Genomic DNA, 22,690 nt, shown 5'->3' on the forward strand with positions numbered 1-22,690 from the left:
ATGCTATTTTAGTTTACCATAAATGCTTGTCAGTAGCATCATAACACACTGACCCAGTGAACCAATCACAGCACATTTCATATTTCAGAAGGAGGGGCTTCATCGAAACAGGAAGTAGTGACGTGCTCGAGCCAGACTGGGGAGAGAGGAGCTGTAATAACTTAAAATATGTGACAAATCATGTGTTTTCTGAAGTTGTACAAGGGCATAATAGGAGCCCTTTAAGTTTTTGTCCTATTATGAATGGAGAACACAATGTTTAACATGTCAAAAGTGAATGTTTATCATTACCTGCATGATCATTTATGTTTATCATGCATGTCTATAGCACAAACCATGCAGGATATTGCAAAGTTTAATAATTAGTGTTGTTTGTTCATATCCTCATGTATGTACAGTATGTGCAAACCCAACCCAACATTTCCAGCATATTCTCATGAAAAACGAGCTTATGCTTCACACATTTGTGAGTTTCTCTGTTGTGCAGTGTCACTGAAATCACAACCAATATGGCCGTTCTGGGCCGGAGCGACTGTGTGAATATGATTTGTGAAATTCAGATACTTGCAGCTCGGTCTCTGCCAAGTGTGCTGATTGCTTTTCTTTGGGAGAAGCACTTGAGCCAGGAGTCGAGTAATAAGTGTTTTGCTGACTGCGGGCATCGGGAAGCTTTTGTTGGAAAGTCATCTAGGGCATAAACCACAGAGTCGCAGAGGTTCAGAACAACAGCGAGGCTTTAACAAGGACGTGTAGATGCTGACTTAATGAGATCACACGTGTGTCGGAGACACAAGCTGGACCGGGACGTCCCAGCGGGGGCGGGTGAAGCCATCCAGTGCCGTTGCCCTTGCTGGGAGTAATACAGGGTGTGTTTTGGAGAGTCCCAGCACAGGTCCGGTTGTTAATGGGGTTACGCTAATGAATTACACACAGGCCTGTGGTGAGGGGACACTGTCTCCTGCTTTCAAGTGGATTTGAGCCCAATGACTCCTATTATTGTTGTCCCTGTTCTGGGAACAGAGAACTAGACACAGCCTTGTCAGCATTTGCACGGTTCCTCTATATAGAAAGCAGTGTTGAGAAGTAGATAACTACAGTAGTGATGCTACTAACTCAACACATTTTTGCAGAGAGTAGCTTAGCTGCTTTCAAATCAGTGTAGCTTTTCCAGTAGCTAACTAAGTCTTCTTATTATCACAAACTAATATTGTGCATTACCACGGCCGCCATCTATTGCTGTGTCACGCATCTTGTGGTTTTTCAGTTCACTGAGAAGAGATTGCCTGATGATTATGTAGGATGTGCAGGAGTTACTATAGTAATAACTATACATTCTGCATAATTACATGCAACTAACCCTAAACCAAACCAAACCCTATTCCCTATAGTTACGTACGTATTACTTAATGTAGTTACTTAGTAATTAAATGTGTGATTACACTGTGTAACAAAGTGTAACCCAAATGTCTGTATCTTGTTTAACTACTATGATAGTTTAATCTGTCCTAGTTCATAAAGTTCATAACACTGTGTTTTGCGCCATTGCTTTGGCAAATCATCTGTCAATCGAACAGAAAACAGAATCGAGATATAGCTTAGTGCAACTTTCACACGGCAAAGGCATTGATAGTCCTTAGTAGCTGGTTGAGCTTGACTATTTGTGGGAATTATAATTGTTCTTATTATATACAATTAAATTAATATTAATACAACAGATTCAACAAATATGTTTCATGGCCTTAATTGTTGTATACGGCCTCCACACTGTCTAATGAATATTGTTCTCATTGTATTGTAGTCTTACTTAACACTAGAACTACTGGAATTCTATCACTACTATAATGGCCATAGCAGTCATTCTGACCGCTCATATATTATTTGCATATAATTTCAATAAGCTATATCAAATCTAAGAATAAATGGATCTGTAATGTTAGGATAGGTAATAATAAACATCAGAAGACTACATTTTAATTCTAGGCCTATGTGAAAGTGTATTAGTTAATCGACAACCACAGAACAGCTACTGGGTGAACTATCCCTTAAATGTTTAATAATCAAATGTCTGTCTCTGTGAGAGTTATATTACACTAAATATTACTTTTATAGACATGCAATTCTGTGCAGGCGGGAGATAAATATGCCACAGGACAATTTCTCTAGTGATGCAATCAAGCATTATCAAGTCATAATAGTGTTTTTAATTTCGGCAGCATCCTCACAGTGGCTCGTGTATTTATGTTAGTTATACTATGGTAGACACAGGTTTCTTTTTGGTTTGGCTTCTTTCTTTTCTGTTAAACAATGGGTGCAGGTTTGAGCAAACTATATACAGTATTTGGATTAATTAAAACACATCAAACATGCCATGTTGTCCCTGTTCAGTTCAGCCGTGGCCCTGAATGCATTTAATTTATTCAAATGTATTCAGCTTTGAGTAGCGACAGTAATCCACTCTAAATTGATCTAAATGGCTTGAAACTTTTGGCTTGCTGCCTGGAAAAGGAGTTTTTAAGCTAATTGAAGCTGATCGTGTCATCTGATATGGTGTGACGCTGATGCTAATATTCACTTGACCACTTGTCTTTTATTTGTGTTTATTTTCTTTCGATGTCTTGCTCCAGGGTTGCCCGCCGTAAAATATGACGTGTTTTTATTATAAAAGATCTGTTCCTTGTCACGGTCGATTACTTGCTCTCTGCTCTTCGCTGTTGTATTAAAGGACATCTGATTAAAAAACTCTGATAGCAAGTTTCACACACTACAGATTTGTAATACAATGCTCAGCAATTTCTGCCTGCCTGTCCATTAGTCCCAAAGATGCTGAAAAAGTGCTTTTAGAGTTGTACACACATACACACACACACACACACACACACACACACACACACACACACACACACACACACACACACACACACACACACACACACACACACACACACACACACACACACACACACACACACAAAAGCTAAATTCAGAAATAAATGCATCATTGACCAGATTGAAAGATGTATGTAGAAGTAGATGGAAGATCAGTTTTAACTAGTGACTTCTGTGAAAAAAATAAATACACTTATATACTACACTTATAAACTTTTAAGTACGAACTAAATGTATTGTTTTTGGACCCTTAATTAGTTGAATTTTACATAACTTAAGTGCATTTTTATATGTAGCTTTAATTTCATAATTTAACAGTTCTAATTGTATTAACCAATATTGACAAAACATTAATATACTGTAACAAATGTGTTGCTAATTGTTAGTTAATGCATTAACTAATGTTAACTAATGGGTCCTTATTGTAAAGAGTTTCCATATGCTTTAATGTCAACTGGTTTGATGTATTTAAATATACACATTTGTCATGATAAAGTTGCTATTTAGTTTAAATGTAATATTGAATACAGTTTAAACAACTTTACATGTGCAAATCAAAATAAGTGAACTTTTTAAAAGTAGTACAAATGATCATTAAAATGTACTTAATGTACATAGTCATTAATGTAGTTAAAAAAATATTTAAAAAAAAACATAAAAATAAGCATAATTTACATAGAAAATATGGTACTTTTTGAAGTAAATAAATTCAAAAATACCCCCCCCAAAAAAAAAAAAACCACCATAAATGGATAGACAAAATTTTACCGAAGACAGTGATATAACATTTATAATAAAAAAATTAAAAATAGGATCACACCTGAGTCCTCTGTGCCCACATTTGTCCACAATTACAGATTTAATGGCTATAAAGTGAATTTGGTTTGAGGGTTAAAGTGTACTCTCTTTAAACACACTTACGTGGCATTGAATTGCATTAATAGTGTCTGAAAGTACAGTTTTTAAAAGGTGCTTTTCAGATTTGAAGTGCACTTCATCAAGCGCACATTCAGTAGAATTAAAGGAGTAGTTTACTTTAAAATTAGCCCATGATTTACTCACCCTCAAGCGAGGTGTATATGACTTTCTTCTTTCAGGCGAATACAATCGGAGTTATATAAAAAAAAAATATAAAAAAAATTAGTTTGTCATAAACATACTCCACACTGCTCTGGTGGGTTAATAAAGGCCTTCTGAAGCAAAGCCATGAGTGTGTGTAAAAAAAATAAAATAAAAAAAATCATATTTATACGGTGGCCGAGAGAGCTCAACGCGCTGCAACTGAAGAAAACACGTGCAAATAGAAAACACCTGCAAATTAAGAAAACATCTTCATCAGTTTCACAACACATGTGTGCTCCAAATACTCACAACACAACCAAACACAGAAACGCGCTGCAAATAGAACAGAACACAACGGAAATGTTTCCGGGGAACCAAATAAGTGACGGACCCGGCTAGGACGCGCTTACAGCTGTCTACTTTTATTATTATTTAATTTTTTTGCAAAACATACAGAGATGACACGTTTATGGCATACAACTTTGTATACAATATACAAAATGTATTTACAATATGTTCAATGTCATAAGAATACTAAAAAGAACAATGAGCTGAAGACTAAAATAAATAAATAAAGAGAGAGAAAAAGAACATGAGGGAAAGACATTAATCTATACATCAGTTACATTGTACACATTTTGTCATGTTATGTTAAAATAAGTTTCATAAGAAATGTTAGAATGCAGCTAGGGTCCAAATATGAGACGGCAAGTTTTAAAGTTGAGACACTCACACACAGATATAACGCATATTTTAAAAACTTTGTTGTATAAAATGTATATTTATTTGCAACAGTTATGTTAACAGCAATAATATTATATTTCCGGTAAGAACTGCTATTCAGCTGATGGACACGCGCTGCGTTGTCATGGGAACATCCCAGGTGAAAATAATGAGGAAATTACGTTGTCTTTCGTTGCTCCCTTCATCAACATAATGGCACACAAGTGCCCCGCTCCCTCCAAAGTGCCCATTCAAGGGCTCTGCCGTCTGCCCTTTTAAGAGAGTAGGGCATAGGTAAAGCTCACGAGCAATAAGCACGTCCCAGCCGTCCGTCCGTCCGTCACTTATTGGGTTCCCCGGAAACATTTCCGTTGTGTTCTGTCCTATTTGCAGCGCGTTTCTGTATTTGGTTGTGTTGTGAGTATTTGGAGCACACATGTGTTGTGAAACTAATGAAGATGTTTTCTTAATTTGCGGGTGTTTTTTGTATTTGCATGTGTTTTCTTCAGTTGCAGCGCGTTGAGCTCTCTCGGCCACCGTATATTTATCATGTTACAAAGTATAATTCTACTTATGCCTAAAGCGCAACTTACACAACTTGTGACGTCAGGAGTAGTGCGTCATGGCGAATCATAAATGTGTCGCATAAGTTGCGCTTTACACTTAAGTGAAATCCCTATGTTTGCTTGGCCGAAAGCTAGTTATTTTACTTTATAAAGTTTAAAATATGAATATTAAAATATTAATATTTAAATATGAATATACATATATAAATATGAATATTGACTATTTTTCATACACAAACTAAACATTTTTCATATACAAAAAATCGCTTCACTTCAGAAGGCCTTTATTAACCCGCCAGTGTCGTGTGGAGTTTGTTTATGATGGATGGATGGATGCACGTTTTTGAGCTTCAATCTGTTGCAATCCACTGCCATTATAAAGCTTGGAAGCGTCAGGGTGTTTAATATAACTCTGATTATATTCGTCTGAAAGAAGAAAGTCATATACACCTAGGATGGCTTGAGGGTGAGTAAATCATGGGCTAATTTTCATTTTAAAGTGAACTAGTCCTTTAAGTGCACTTCTTTCCGGTCCTGAAATGACGCTTAACTGAGAACTGTACGAGGTCTCCGGAGACCTGAAAGAGAAATCTAACAGCACTTTTGTTGGAGGTCAGGATCTTCCTGATTTCCGAATGTCCCGTTCTCAGCATCCGGCCACTCTGTGCTCCTCCAGGATCAATTCCCTGCGTCTCGTTACTGGTGAAACAGCTTTACCTCTCTTCTTGAAGCTCCTTTTGAAAATATCAGGCTTATTACTCCCGAGGTCACGCTGAGCGGTCAGACCGCAAACCCGAGTCGATGGAAAGGCCATCGCACGGATCTGATCCCTATCTGGACACGTTTTATCAGTTCTCCCCTCAAGGTCTCCATTCCTTCCCAAATAACAGTTCGGGAACAGTTCTCACTGGAGCGTATAGAGGTGTACAATCACACGCTGGAGATTTTTGATTATGCTTTGAGGACTGAAGTCGCTGAAGCCGATCTCTGATTCAAGAATGATTGAAAATCAATCCAGCCGTGCTTATGAGCCGTGTTTGATTCTCATTTGTACCGGAGTGACTGTTTTAAGAGCCCGTTTGTTGACTGGAGATGGCTGGAATTAAAGGAAATTTTCTAAATGAAAAGCTCACCCTCGTGTCGTTCCAAACTCATGTCTGTTCAATCCTTTAGGATTGAAGAGGCTTTCAAGCTCCCAATAGGAAAAATAAATAAATAAATAAATAAATCATCATAACTGTCTTTTAAATACAGTAGCTTTGTGAGAGGATCAGACTGCAATTCATGATTCACAATAAATCCTCCCCTCCACCGGAGCTTTCAAATCTTGTTTTAATGGTTAAGTATATATATATACACTACCGTTCAAAAGTTTGGGGTCAGTAAGATTTTTTTTTTTTATGTTTTTAAAAGAAGTCTCTTCTGCTCACCAAGGCTGCATTTATTTGATAAAAAACAACACAAAAAACAGTAATATTGTGAAATATTATGACAATTTAAAATGACTGTTTTCTATTTTAATATATTTTAAACTGTAATTTATTCCTATGATCAAAGCTGAATTTTCAGCATCATTACTCCAGTCTTCAGTGTCACATGATCCTTCAGAAATCATTCTAATATGATGATTTGATGCTCAAGAAACATTCATTATTATTATCAATGATGAAAACAGTCGTGTACAATTTTTTTCCAAAATTATTTAATGAATAGAAAGTTCAAAAGAACAGCATTTATTCAAATTAGAATATTTTCTAACATTATAAATGTCTTTACTGTAACTTTTGATTTATTTTATTTATTTCCCCCAAAAATAAAATAAAAATACTTACTGACCCCAAACTTTTGAACGGTAGAGTTTAATGTTACAAAAGCTTTAGATTTCAGATGAATGCTGTTCTTTTGAACTTTCTATTCATCAGAGCATCATGAAATAAAAATGTAAAAAACTGTTTTCAACATTGATAATAATCATAAATGTTTCTTGAGCATCAAATCATAATATTAGAATGATTTCTGAAGGATCATGTGACACTGAAGGCTGGAGTAATGATGCTGAAAATCCAGCTTTGATCACAGGAATAAATTACACTTTACTATATATTCACATAGAAAACTGCTGATTTAAATTGGAACAATATTTCACAATATTACTGTTTTTTTGTTGTTGTTTTTTTATCAAATAATTGCAGCCTTGGTGAGCAGAAGATACTTCTTTTAAAAACATTAAAAAATCTTACTGACCCCAAACTTTTGAACGGTAGTGTGTACTGTATATATATGTATATATATATATATATATATATATATATATATATATATATATATATATAGATAGATAGATAGATAGATAGATAGATAGATAGATAGATAGATAGATAGATAGATAGATAGATAGATAGATATAGATAGATATAGGTGATATTTAAGATTATAAGTTGCCTTGTAACGATTGCTTATGAAATGAACAAAACTAATGAATGACATCTGGTCCACTATAATATTATCCATTATAGTATTATTGATATTTTTAATAAGCTGATATTTTTGGATTTAATATTAGTTTTAATAACTTTATTATGTTATTTTTTTTAATGTTTTATATTTCTATTTATTTGTATGTTTATTTGAGTTTTTTGTACGTTTAGTACTTCAAGTTTGATTTTATTTCAGTCAGCTAAGGCAACATTTCAAATTTTCAGATAATACAGACAGATAATAAAACAAGTTTTTCAAATAATATTTATACTTTAAAATATATTTAATATATTTAGTATTTTATTGTATTACAGCTCTATATCAGATCAAAGACTACACAACAAAAACTTAGTGTAATAGATTTACATGTATTATTAGTTAAACCTGATATGATTTAGCATGTACATGTGCAAAAACAAAGTTGAATGAATTAATATTTGTTTGCTGGTTGTCACATAAAGCTACTGTACGACTTCAGAAGACTTATAGTGCATGACGCAATGTTTGAATCAGTGATGCCAGTAACTTCAATGAACTAATAAACACTTGAAACTTGTCAGATGTCAGAAAGTTTGAGGTACGGTTATTGCGATTGAAGTCGGAGACTCTGTTTCAAGCACATCTGACAATGTCACCTTTAGATTAAAGACGTCAAGAACCGTTTGAGATATCAAAAGAGGGCTGGTATGAAGAGACTCGATGTGATGCTCGGAAAAACATGTTTGAAGTTGGGAAAATGGATGACTTGGTTATAGGATGTCATAATAACTCTTCATTTGACGGCAGATATTATTACTAGTTTAATATGGAAGTTCAGATGGAGTCACACAAATCCATACAGAACCTTTATGATGGATTAAAACACAATATATGCATGAATCGTATTGAGTGAAAACAGCAAAATTGTGAAATATTATTATAATTTCAAATAGCTGAAATTATATAGCTACATGAATAGCTACATGAAATTTGTGAATAACACTACATGAATAGCTACATAATTTCAGCTACATGAAATTAAATAGCTACATGAATATAGCAAAGTGTAATTTATTCCTGTGATCAAAGCTGAATTTTCATCATCACTACAGTCTTCAGTGTCACATGATCCTTCAGAAATCATAATAATATGATGATTTGATGATCAAGAGACATTTATGATTATTATTAATGTTGAAAATAGTTGTGCTGCTTGATGGAAACTGTGAGACGCTACAATTAAAAAAGTTTGGGGTAAGATTGAAAAAAAAATTGAAGGATTTTTCTTTCTAAATTTAGAAAACTGATCAAAAGTGACAATTAATAATATAAAAAAAAATACTTTTTCTATTAATGAAAGATTCCGGTTGAAAAAGTATCACATACACTGTAAAAAAAAAAATTACATCCCCAAGTCAAAAATTTCTAGTGACTGGTCACATCTAAATTGTTCAATTAGTCTGACATATTATTTCTCATTGAGCCAATGTTAACATACTATTGTAACAAGAATTGCACTTGGGCCAATTAAAAAATTTAGATGTGACCAGTCACCAGAAAGTTTTGACTTTGACTTTTTTACAGTGTATTCCACAAAAATATGAAGCATCACAACTGTTTTCAACATTGATAACAATAAGAGCAACATCATTGGTCATCAATAATAATTGCTGATAACTGAACATCAAATCATCATATTAGAATGATTTTAATTAAAAGACAAAAAAAAAAAAAAAAAAAAAAATAATTATTTGGTGAGCTTATGAGACTTCTTTCAAAATATTTCAATCAATAAATAAACCAAACTTTTGACTGGTAGTGTATTATGTAATGTATCTTATATTATATTTGTATAATTACAGGATGTGCTCATTACACTTTTTTTTTTCTTTTTTTTTTTTTTTTGCATTTTGTATTTTGTAAATAACAATCTAACTCACATTTCCCCCGGCCTGTTTTTACCGTTCTGCTGTTCTGAACGCCAGTGTGTGATCAGCGTGTCGTTCCTCCGTGTGTTTCAGAGATGTCCGGGACCGGGGCGCTCATCTCTCAGGTGCACTGGAAGCAGCAGTGGCTGGAGAACGGGACGCTGTTCTTCCACGTGTCCGTCAGCAGCTCTGAGCAACTGTCCCAGGTCACGCAGCCCACGGTTCGGGAACAGCCTCGGGTCCTGCACGAACACATGCACCTGCTGCACATCTCAGTGATGGTGAGTACACGGCTGACTTCACTCGCATCTTCTGAAACTACACTAGATTTCAAGTCAAGATGAAAACAGTGCAAAAAATAAATAAAAAATAAATCCACCTATTCAATTTAGAAACTTAAGGCAGCAAATGAACTCAAGTACAATCAAATTGTCGTTTCCACTACTTTTATTTGTTAAATCTATGATTCTCACATTACTTAAAATAATAAAGTTCAAATGTAAGAAGATGTAAAGTAATGGAAATGCACATGAAGCCATGAATTATTGTTCATATGTGACCCTGGATCACAAAACCAGTCTCGAGTCGCACGGGTATATTTGTGGTAATAGCCATGAAGATAATTTGTAAATTTCCTACCGTAAATATATAAAACATTTATCTTTGTGAGTGAATGCAGCACAATCGCCAACATGAATGAACAACTTTAAAGGAGATTTTCTCAATGTTTAGATTTTTTTTGCACCCTCAGATTCCAGATTTTCTAATAGTTGTATCTTGACCAAATATTGTCCTATCCTAACAAACCAAATCAATGGAAAGCTTATTTATTCAGCTTTCAGATGATGTATGCATCTCAATTTCAAGAAATTGACCCATGTGACTGGTTTTGTGGTCCAGGGTCACACATAATTTTTTTGGAACGTGCTAGTTTGCAACGTACAGTAAAATGCTTTTGTACTTCAGTACATTCTTATAATTAAAGTTGGCTGAGCAGTCGTGACCACAATCACAAGCAATTGATTTGAAATGTATTATGACATGACATTACAGACAATATAAAATACTATAAGCTGGGTGGAATAGAATAGAATAGAATAGAAAAGAGTAGTAAAGCGCTCGACGTCATCGCGTTTTTTCCCACTGTCCAATCGAATGAATGGAGAGACGGGCCATCCGTTGTAGTGACGAAAGCTACAGTTCCTTTGAGTGTCCTGAGACTTCAATGATGGAGGATAAACTTGTGGTGCTCTCGCGGGTTACCAGGAGCTTAACGACTTCACGAACCGTAACTACCACAATGCTAACAGAAAGTAAATAAAGGTAATAGAAGGCTAATATGATGTTTACTTGACTGACAAGACGGCTTTTTCGGTGGTTGCCTAGCAACATAAAAAAAGCAATCGTGATCGGGGCCTATGAATAACTTTACAACTACGTCAACTTAACCTCAACCTAACAGTCTACTAATGGCGCTTTTCCATTACCAGTACCAGCTCGACTCGACTCGGCTCGGCTCGGTTGGCTTTTTGCTCCGTTTTCCATTGCAGATAGTACCTCCACAATAGTACCTGGTCGTCATAGCGACGCCGCAGGAAACTGCCGTGACTTAATCTTTAACGCGAGACGCGCGAGACACACCCGCTACCCACACACACACAGTAGCGGTTTTTGCCACGGGCGAACCGGGCAATCGCCCGGGGCGGCATTTTTTGGGGGGCGGCCGGCACGAGTAGAAAAATAAATAAATAAATTTGCGCCGCGAAGCGGTTTTCTATTATCTATCATTTCACTGTGTGGGGAATTGGCAAATTTGCGCCCCCTGCAGCTGCAGGCGCCCCTGCTTGCTGAGAAGATGCCGTGCACAGAAGCTGTTTGTTTGAGAAGGGGAAAGGGGAGGGGGCGAGGAGGCGAGGAGGCGCGGGCGCGGATGACAGTTCACCTCTGGGTCTCTCCCAAATGGAACGGACAGGGGAGGGGGGGGGGGGGGGGGGGTCCATATAGTTTATCTAAGTCAGTCACACCTCGACTTTCTTCCAAATAACGCACATTTCATTCATAATATTATAAATACAGGCCTCTATATTTCCTGCACATTTTTGTTTTTCTGAATTGTCTGAATGGCTAATAAAAATAGGTAATACAAAACGATTACTTGGTCACCACCACCAAGGTGAATTGGTTTAGTCTTGACTTCTGGTCGTGACTCGTCGTGAGTGACAGTTGGTATGGGGGGGATCAGGGGAAATCTGTTGATTGTCGATGTCGAGTGCCAAATAAGAGATGGACAAGAAAGGTCAAAGCCATCAGGTGCCCAATTTAGAAACGAGCGAAAGATAAAGGTATGCAACTATGTTTTCTCTGTATGATTACGGTATCCATGTCATGAATGAAGGGGCAATATTAATTGGTGGGTATAACTCTTATTTGTTAGCCTTTTTGCTATGATTCTTGCTATGCTTAACAATAATTCGGTTTTAACTCAAACACGAGATCTAATTTCACCATAATATTGTGCTTTGCAACAAAACTGTTACAAGTTCAGTTATTAAACTGCAAAAAAAAAATGCTTTTCTTACTTAGTATTTTTGTCTTGTTTTCAGTCCAAATATCAAACATTTCTTAAATAAAGATGCATAACGTTATTTTACTAAAGTAGTAAAATGACATAAGATATTAAGTCTTGTTTTCTGGGGAAATAAATAAAAATTGAGGGGGGCGCTCGAAGGGGGTCTCGCCCAGGGTGTAATTCAATGTAGAACCGCCACTGCACACACAGGACAATGGAGGAAATCGAGTGTATGCTGTTTTTGGATGGTTTTGTTTTTGTTTTTGCTGTTTTTTATTCAGGATACTCCGTCTGGCGCGTGCAATGATGACGCAGTGAATAGTGACGATTCTCTCTGACCAATCAGCAGTCTGCCTTGTTTTCACGTCACATTTTAGTATCGCCTCAGCTCGCCTCAGCTCTCTCAGAACCTCGCCGGAGTACCTGGAAGCGGGTACAGGTACAACTTTTACACAGTGGAAAACCAAACAGAGCCGAGTCGAGTCGAGTCGAGGCGAGCCGAGGCGAGCTGGTACTGTGTAGTGGAAAAGCGCCATAATAGACTACTACACTCTACAGAAGACAGCTGCAGTGCAACAGTCCTCGATGAAACATAACTTTACTTGTATGAGTGTCTGCAGAGTGGGTAGGAGAGGTGGGGGTTTAGCTGCGCTATTTAAAGCTATCTATCAATGTAAGAAAGTATCATTTGGGAATTACTCGTCTTTCGAATATCTGGGTATTGTGTTAAAAGGTGCGCCACACATATTTACAGGCCTCCAAAATACTCTCCAGCCTTTGCTGAGGACTTTACAGAGCTGTTATCAACAATTACCTCAGAGTTTGACTGTTTTGCCATTGCTGGGGATTTTAATATTCACATAGATGACGAAACCAATATGGCAAAAGAAATCATAACTGTTTTAAATACTTTTGATCTGACTCAACATGTACACGGACCCACACACAATCATGGACACACTCTAGATTTACTTATCAGTAAGGGTCTAAACATTTCATCGATTGTTATTAAGGACAATCGATGAAATGACATATTTTCTTTGACATATTGATCTCTCCTACTATTGAAGCTAGATCTGTGTCTGTCAAGAAGAGATGCTTAAATGAGAACACTAGTGTGCTATTTATGAAGGCTATATCCTTAACACCAAGCATATCTGCTGACTCTGTTGATTCTCTCCTCGAGTCCTTTTACTCAAAAGTACAGAGTCTAATAGATGATATTGCTCCTGTGAAAGTCAGGAAGAAGAGTGTCAGACTAAAAGCACCTTGGAGAAACTCAACAGCAGTTCAAAAGATGAAAAGACAATGCAGAAAAGCGCATGTGGCGGAAGACAAAACTTGTAGTCCATTATAACATCTATGAAGACAGCCTTCATGCTTTCAATGTGGAACTAGGCAAAGCTAGACAGACTTTCTTCTCAAATATTATAAACAGAAACATATACAACACACGCACTCTTTTTACTACTGTAGAGAGTCTAAGGGCACTTTCACATCTACCTTGTTTGGTCTGGATTTTCAGACTTTTCAGTTTGGTCTAGATCAAAATTACAGGTGTGAAACCTCCTTCGGACCATGGCCCTGAGCAAACAGATGACATTTGGTCCGACGAAAAGAGGTAGTCTCGGTCCGGATCAAACTGAACAAAGGTTTGGTTCGTTTCTAGTGTGAAAGCATTTTCTGTATGGTTCGGACTTTCATTTACAGGAAGTTCCGGTGGTTCCCGCGCAGCCTAAACAACTGAAGAAGAATATTTATGTGAAGATCTGTTAGTCCTGCCCACAGCGTTTCTTCCAGCTGATACACACGTGCACACACACACACACATATTTGTCCTGCCGGCGACGATAAAATGTTTGCACAACGAGGACGTTCATTTGTCAAATTTGAACTAGCCTCGAGTATAGTCGGTGCTGCAGGGAGTAATGCCGCAATAATAACAGTATAGTGGCAACGATATGCGTCTGTTCATTCATTCTTGTCAAAGTTACCCGCCGAACTGACAACACGCTGACGTCAGACGCACGTCCGTTTACAAACCAATCAATGTCAAGATGCAGCCCACATAGATGATGACGACAGGACACAAGTACGTCATGTAGAGTTCTTTAGTGCGCTCGCAAAATTGCAATGTGAAAACAAACCAAAACTAACCGAATGTGTACAATGTATCAAAACATGACCTTTGGTTTGGACCTCGGTGCGGACTTTCATGTGTGAAAACGCCCTAACTAACCCCCCAAGCCAGATTCCCAGTGAAACGCTCTCAGACAGCAAGTACAGTGAGTTTGCTTCCTTCTTCTCTGAGAAAATCAGTAATATCAGAAAGGCGATCAGCATATCCTCATGTGGCACTGGGGTCAGACAGATCAGACCACATCCGCAGAAAGTTACTATGTCTGATTTTGAAGAAATTAGTGGTCAAATTTGGGAAGAAACCGTACAGCACCTTCAAACATCAACCTTGAGACAATCCCCACACTGTAAAAAAAAAAATCCTAATTTTACAGAATATAACTGTGATTTTTTGACGATCATTTTCTTTAATTTTAAATTGTACTCACAACACTGTAAAATTACAAATAATATCTGTAAAATAAAAATTCAGCTGTTATTTTAGGTATTGTGACATTACTGACAAATTACAGTAATTCACATTTTTTATACAGAAAATTGATTGTATTTTTCATACAGTATTTTTTCTGGTTTCTTAAATTACATAAAAATGTATGTAAAATTACAAATATAATCTGTAATTTAACAGAAACAAAACAGTTAAATGATAAAATGGTCAAATGACTGTCAGCTCCCCAAAAAATTGTAAAACATCCTAAATTAAATAAACTGAAAAACACTGTTATTTTACAGGTATTTCCTGAATAATCACGATCATAAACCTTCATTGTAAAAAAAATGGTAAAAAAATGGTCAAATGACTGGCAGCTGCGGCTTCCAAACAAAAACCCTAAAATTAAAGTAAAATATGCTAATTTAAATAAAGTGTAAAACACTTTAAAATAAATTTGATGTCACCATGATGGAGATCAGTGTTTTCTTTAGTTGGGCTCTTGAACTTTTAATGTTTAACTTTAATGTTTCTCTGGCTGCTTTAACTGTGTATTTCATACACGTTTGTTATAGCAATACATGCTGGAGAAAACATCAGATGATCTTGGTCATTCATCGATGATGTTATAGTCATCATATGATGATCTGATTCACTGATGTGTCAGTCAGGACTCTGAATATATTAGCTTAGATTACATAATATGTAGATGGAATTTAACTTTATACAAAGTCTATAAATGTCATAATTTTTCACTTAACCCTTGAAGTATTGTGGCATCAGTATTATAACAATCTGAAAAAAAAAGATATATATTGTACATAAAAAGTTTTGAGCTGGTTCATTTTTTTAGTAGTATAGAGACATCAAGAATCAACATATTAATCTCAACAATGGTGACAACCAACAAAGCCTTTTTGTAAATTTATAGTAATTCAGATTTTTTTTCATTGTCACCATTGTTGTGATTCATACGCTGATTCTTGATGTCTGAGTGAGTCTATATGATCCTGTCAAAACATTTTCTGTATAATGACATCATAAAATCTGAGTATCACAGCACTGCAGGTTTAGCGGTTTTGTCATGCAAAATGAACAACTAATATTTAACGACTTAGTCAGATATTTCACTTTAGGTGGTATTAATAAAACAGGACACTACATGATGACTATTATCACTATAAAGTGACCAACATCATCTGATCTGAGTTTCTCTTGGATTGCTACAATTACAAATATGCATCAGAGACACTCAGTTAATGCAGCCATTCTCAATAAGAATGTTAGTATGAAAGAAATAAAGTCTGGATTGTAATAAGTGAAGATGCTGAGATCCTGAGAGATCTGGTAGTGTTTAATGTTCTGTTGGGGTTTAAAGTGTTCCTGTATGGTGTGTTTCATGTGTCACCGTTGTGTTGAAGAGTAGAGCCTGAGCTTCAGTGCAGGATGAGCAGAGAAACACAGATGTTATGCTGAATGTTGCTTTATTTAACAGACAGTAACTGTGTAATGGCTGATGCAGTGACGTATAGTCACAACAAATCATGCATATAATTAACTGCGTGTTTTTCAGTAAAAAAAATCAGAAAATAAATGTGAAATAACTGTGTTTTAACTGTGTGTTTCTGTTAAAAAAGATTAATGAAGATTTCTGTAAAAGTATTTTGCACTTATTTAAATTAGGATATTTTACATTAATTTTATGGTTTTTGTATGGCAGCCGTTGCTGACAGTCATTTGACTGTTATTTTATGGGATTTTTTTTACAATGAAGGTGTTTGATCGTAATAATTCAGGAAATAGCTGTAAAATAACAGTGTTTTTCTGTAAAACATTTAAGGAAAATTTCTGTAAACGTTTTTTGCACTTCATTTAAATTACAATATTTTACTTTATTTTTACGGTTTTTGTTTGGCAGCCGCAGCTGACAGTCATTGACCATTTTTTTTACGATTTTATTTTTTACAGTGCACCTCCTTTTTCAAAAGTGTGTTAAACTGGTTAGAAGCAGATCTTCTAGAAGTGGTTAACTCCTCACTTCTCTCTGGGAGTTTTCCAAACTCCCTAAAAACCGCAGTTGTCAAGCCCCTCCTGAAAAAGAGCAATCTGGATAGCAGTATATTGAACAACTATAGACCGATCTCAAATCTTTCTTTCATAGGCTGGGGTTAGGGTTAGGGTTAGGGTTAGATCACATTCATAATCTCAAATGGATACTTTGACAATTTTCAATCTGGTATCCGACCGCTTACAATGCAAGTGTAACGGAGTCCAGGTAGTGAGAGCTGTGCATGTAAACCTCACTTCCCTGGCCTCAAGAAGTGCACTAGACTAGATAAATAATAAATGGGCCATACAGATGTTAACCTTCCGGGAGCATCCAGTTACGTAGCTTGATATTCATAAGCCAAGCATTTCTCACAGAAGGATTCATTCATTCTCCTGTAGATTATTGTGTGTTGATACACAGTGGTTGATCCTGCTTTTGCTTCATTTGGAACTATTTTCATTGTCTAATGAGCCAGATTTCCCAACAGCTTGCTCCAGCGCAAACTCTCTTTTGTAGTTATAATGCTACAGTCAGGATTTACTAAATACTTATTTTAGTTAATTTTGCAGTTGATATTATTGCATATACATTTGTAGGAGTTTACCTTTCAGACGCAACATTTCTTGGAGGGAGAGTATTTAAATGAATCATGCAAGATGATTTACTACGGTTTGTGGCAGTCAATTGACTGGTATATGCACCATTATTGAACCAAACCTATTTTGCACCTTACATGTCATTAAGTTTGCACATCACCTGCAGAACTTACAACTCTCATCTGTGCTTTAATTGTTTGCAGCCACTAATTTGTCCTGTTTAGTAAATCTGTCCCTTTGTTTATTGGGTCACACTTCTCACTATTAACTGTGACTTTTGCCTCAATAAACTCCTAATTACTGCTTACTAATAGTTAGGAAGGTAGTTGGATGATTAAGGGATGTAGAATATGGTCATGCAGAAAAAGGCATGAAAATGTGCTTTATAAGTTAAAAAAATATCTGCAACAAGATAATAGTGAGAATTGGACCCTAAAATAAAGTGTTACCATTTATTGAATTATATATAAAAGCAATTTCACACTTACAAATGTGTTGTTGGTGTGAATATGAATATCTGATATCTGGAGCAACATCGCTCCTGCTCATGTGATATTGCTTCATTTTCACTGGTGCAAATCTCTGGGTGCACATAGTTTAGCAGTTTATTGCACTTTGTGTGCAACTTCAATGACTTCATCACACACCGGTGCTCTGGCAGCTGATGCGAGTATGAATGAGAGAGCAAAACACTGAAAACAACAGTCCTAAAAAACAAACTAAAACAAAAAAAAACGTTGAAGACGCTCTGAAATATTGCCAGGATTTTGCAGTATTTAATAATCATTTATTTCTGTGTTCTGAATTTTAATGTAAAATCAGTGCATGCATGCATAAACAAAACAAAAAAGATGAAGAAAAAAAGAAATATTTGTATTTGGTGTTGCTTTGTGGGATAATAGTGCAGCGCTGTTTTATCATTATTATTTGGATTAATGTTCTCTTTCAAGACAACTTTGTACTATGTTTATCTAATTATTATTTCCCCCAAACCAGTGTGCTAATGTCAAAGAACATTGTCCAACACAACTGGTTGCAGTTTGTTAGTTTGCAATCTATAAAAAGTGTTTGCAATGCTGGAATCACAGTCACTTCTGCTCACTCTCACCCTGTACAGCTGACATTTATCTGTAATGAGTTTTGCTACTAGTTGAAGATTATTATGATAGTATAACAACCAGCAGGGGCATGCTGGAAATTCACACTTATGTTTTTTACAGTGAGAGAGAGAGAGAGAGAGAGAGAGAGAGAGAGAGAGAGAGAGAGAGAGAGAGAGAGAGAGAGAGAGAGAGAGAGAGAGAGAGAGAGAGAGAGAGAGAGAGAGAGATATAAACAAACAGCTCAATATCCATAGCTGAAGCTTTATTGCATCAGAATCAAACCACAGTTTCTACTTGGCACAATAATGCACATTATCTTCTCCTCTCCTCAGTCTGGAAACATTTGCTCTTCTCTTGCAGTTGTGTAGGCCATACACTGTCAACACTAATAAGTTCAAGACACTCGTTGAAATGCACTGGCTCAAATGATTGAAGTCTCCATCACAGGACAGGAGTGTCTGATGATCTGATGATATGAATATAGATGTGAATCATATGTTATGAGCTTTTCAGTCAACAGATCTCAGCCAAACTCAAGACTTGTGAGAGATTGTGTGCTGACGTATTAGACACGTCCATTTAACCAATTTCAATTTACACTTTTTAAGTTATACAAGAGTCAACTCAATTGTTTAAGTCAGCTTAATATAACTGAAATAAACTAAAACAAAGAGTTGAAAAGACTTGAACAGCCAATTTGATAATTCTTTTATTTAATATACTTTTAAGGCAGCAGTTTTTAAGTTGAAGTGAAAATGTTTTACAGTGTATATAAAAAGTAATGGCAACAGTTTAAAATGAGGTTATGTTAACATTAACTAAACTAACAATGAGCAGTAATACATTAGTTACAGTTTTTATGGCCACACTTTAGTTTAGTGTCAAATTCTCACAGTTAACTATGACTTTTGCCTCAATAAACCACTAATTACTGCTTATTAATAGTTAGTAAAGTATTAAGAGTTAATAATGAATGCATATATGCTTTATAAGCACTATTAAACAGCCAATATCCTATAATATGCTAATTAGCAACTAGTTAATAGTAATTGTACCCTAAACTAAAGTGTTACTGTATTTATTGATCTCTATAGACAGTGATAACAGGAAATTAAAGTAACAGAGATTTATTGGCTTTCTAATAAAAATAAAATAAAAAAACCTCTAATAGTCTTGAAGGCATAAATACGTTTTTTATTTGTTTTAATGTTTATAATTAATGCCATATTTTACAGCACATTATGTCAATGAATGGATATTTGCCATGGAGTTATATAGCTGCATCTTTTATCATCTAATCTATATCTATTATCACCAAAAAAAAAAAAAAAAAGAAAGATCATAAAAAAAAAACTAGTCCGAATACTTTTAAATAATATTTCATTTAAAAAAAGTTAATATAAAAAGAATATATATTCTATTTTCCATTGCATTTTTAATTCACATATTGTTGATTTATTGAGTGCTATATTTCATTGTGTATTACTTGGCCACAAGTTTATGGCAAGATGGTTTATTCATTTGTTCACAAAGGTCATATATAGAAACTGGAATCAAGTTGCTAGCAAGTTATTCCTTAGTTTACTGATTTGAATCTTGTATGGCTGATGCCAAAACACATATTCACAGTGGAGTGTGACTGGTGGCAGATATGAAGCAAATATATTACAAATAATCACATTTAATGATAGGAAATGATACATGCAAAAAAAAAAAAAAAAAAATCAAAAACAATTATTTGAAATTGAAAACATTACAAAAAAGTTTATAACTAGAATGTTGAGTTCCCCTTCGAGGGAACTCACTGCGTCGTCGTCGTGACGACACTTTGGGGAACGCCCTCAGCGTAACGCATCTGAAGCATGAATGAAATCTGTCCAATCCTGATTGGTGCTGCGTCATGACGTAGTAGATGACGGCATAACCGGAAGATACAAAGGGACGCTGGCACAAACACACATCAGCTTTTTGCTCTTCAGCAAGCGCTCTGTGTGAAACTGTTTGTCCTATTTGGTGTTGTTTGTCCTATAAGTGCATTGCAATATAGAATCTAGTGGCTCGGATCTCGCGTTTGCCGAGGCAGCGCGTAGGTTGCGGGTCTACTGTGCAATAAAGATTCTGTGACTCGCGTTGCAGAGGCAGCGCGTAGTTTAAAGGTCTGCATTGCAATACAGAATCTATAGTGGCTCGGATCTTGCGTTTGCTGAGGCTGCGCGTAGATTACGGCTACTCTGCAATAAAGATGCTGTGACTGATCTCGCGTTTGCCGAGGCAGCGCGTAGATTATGTCTGCATTGCAATACAGAATCTATAGCTCGGGTCTCGCGCTTGCCGAGGCAGCGCGTAGATTACGGGGCTACTCTGCATTAAAGATTCTGCGTGGGTGCGAGGCATGCACAGTCAGCTCCTGAGGGTGCTGGCTGTGTGTTCATTGATAAATATCTTGACGCACACAGCCGTGCGTTCCGGGTGTTTCAGCCTCGCGCCCGTTGGCTTTCTTCTCGAGAGATGAAAGCCAAATATATTGTGAACGACTCGAATCTCGCGTTTGCCGAGGCAGCGCGTAGATTACGAGTCTGCTATAAAAGGGACACACACGATCTGTGAAATAATACTGTTTGGGTGCGAGGCATTCACAGTCAGCTCCTGAGGGGGCTGGCAGTGTTCATTGAGAAATATCTCGGCGCGCGTGCATAGAAAAAAAAAAAAAAGCCGTGCGCTGTCGGATGTTTCAACCTCGCAATTGTTGACTTTCTTCTCGAGGGATGAAAGCCGATATATTGTGACCGACGGCTCGAATCTCGCGTTTGCCGAGGCAGCGCGTAGATTACGAAACCGTTTAAATAAATATTAAACTAAACAAACAGTATTGTCTGGTGATTATGGCTGCATTTAATTCTTAATGGAATTAAAATGATGGAATATTATCTGACTTTGAGAAGTTAGATATTTTAATTCAGCCTACCACCGTTTCACTTATCTAGTGTTTTTGGCTGCATTTAATTTTGAGGAATTAAAATGTTGAGCCTCGCACCGACAGGTGCAAAAAGAGTGTCGCCTCCCGCGCCCCTCCCGAGGGAGCCTGGCAAAGGAGACGGCGCTCTTGCGGCAAGCCTTCTGAGCCTAAGGTCGATCTGAGGACCGTCCTTTAGGCAAAGAAGGCTTCTGCCAGGTGGTCCTAGCTGCGGCCGGACCACTCAGAGCTGTCCCCCCCGGGGTGGAGCGATCGAGGTCGCCTCCCCCCGGAGCTCTCAGGAAATCAGTGCTGTGTTCCCGCCGTCCAGTACGCTTCGGGCCACACTGATTTCCCACGCACGCACGCCGCTCCAGCCGCCTCTAGAAAGACCTGCGGCTGGGCAGCGAACGCGTCCGCACACAGAAAATTATTCTCGATTGCTCCCTGCCGGTCAGCCGCTTCAGGGGGTCGGGAATGAGGCTCGGTTGACACCCGAGGCCAGCCTTGAGAGGCTGGTTCCCTTAGTAGATTTTCTCGCCGCATGGTCATGCTTCCGAATATATCTGCGTGGGCCCTGCATACTGTAGAGCTGGGTTACAGACTGCAGTTCAGCTCCCCTCCCCCGAAGTTCAACGGGGTGGTCTGGACTGTGGTCGGCTCAGAGCAGGTTTGGGTTATGGAACAGGAAGTTCAATCCCTGTTGGTCAAGGAGGCCATAGAACGTGTTCTTCTGCCAGACAGGGAGTCCGGGTTCTACAGCCGGTACTTCATAGTTCCCAAGAAGGATGGGGGGTTGCGTCCAATAATAGATCTCAGGCACTTGAATCGTTCTCTGAGGAGATTCAGGTTCAAGATGCTCACAATTCCAGCCATCGTGAGTCAGATCCAGTTCGAGGACTGGTTCGTCACGATAGATCTGAAGGACGCATACTTCCATATTTCCATCCTTCTATGTCACAGGAAGTTCCTGAGGTTCGCTTTCGGGGGCGAAGCGTACCAATATCGGGTTCTTCCCTTTGGCCTAGCTCTTTCCCCTTGCACCTTCACCAAGTGCATGGATGCAGCGCTGGCTCCGCTGAGACTCCAGGGCATTCGTGTACTCAATTACATCGACGACTGGCTAATATTAGCCAAGTCGTACGATATGGCAGTTCGGCATCGAGATGTCGTTCTAGCCCATATCAGGTGCTTGGGGCTGAGACTCAACACAAATAAAAGCGTGTTGACG

At 37.2% G+C, this 22,690-nt stretch overlaps 1 protein-coding gene across 1 annotated transcript in view; it reads left to right on the forward strand.

Moving 5' to 3' along the window:
- astn2 (astrotactin 2) overlaps positions 1 to 22,690 on the forward strand; it is a 481,074-nt gene that overhangs the window by 77,413 nt on the left and 380,971 nt on the right. Inside the window, exon 2 of the mRNA XM_082170500.1 lies at positions 9,716 to 9,903. Coding sequence (XP_082026626.1) covers positions 9,716 to 9,903 — 188 coding nt within the window. The remainder of the gene's footprint in view (positions 1 to 9,715; positions 9,904 to 22,690) is intronic.

The sequence above is a fragment of the Leuciscus leuciscus genome (assembly GCF_965113295.1).
Source record: "Leuciscus leuciscus genome assembly, chromosome: 5".
NCBI classification, from domain to species: Eukaryota; Metazoa; Chordata; class Actinopteri; order Cypriniformes; family Leuciscidae; genus Leuciscus; species Leuciscus leuciscus.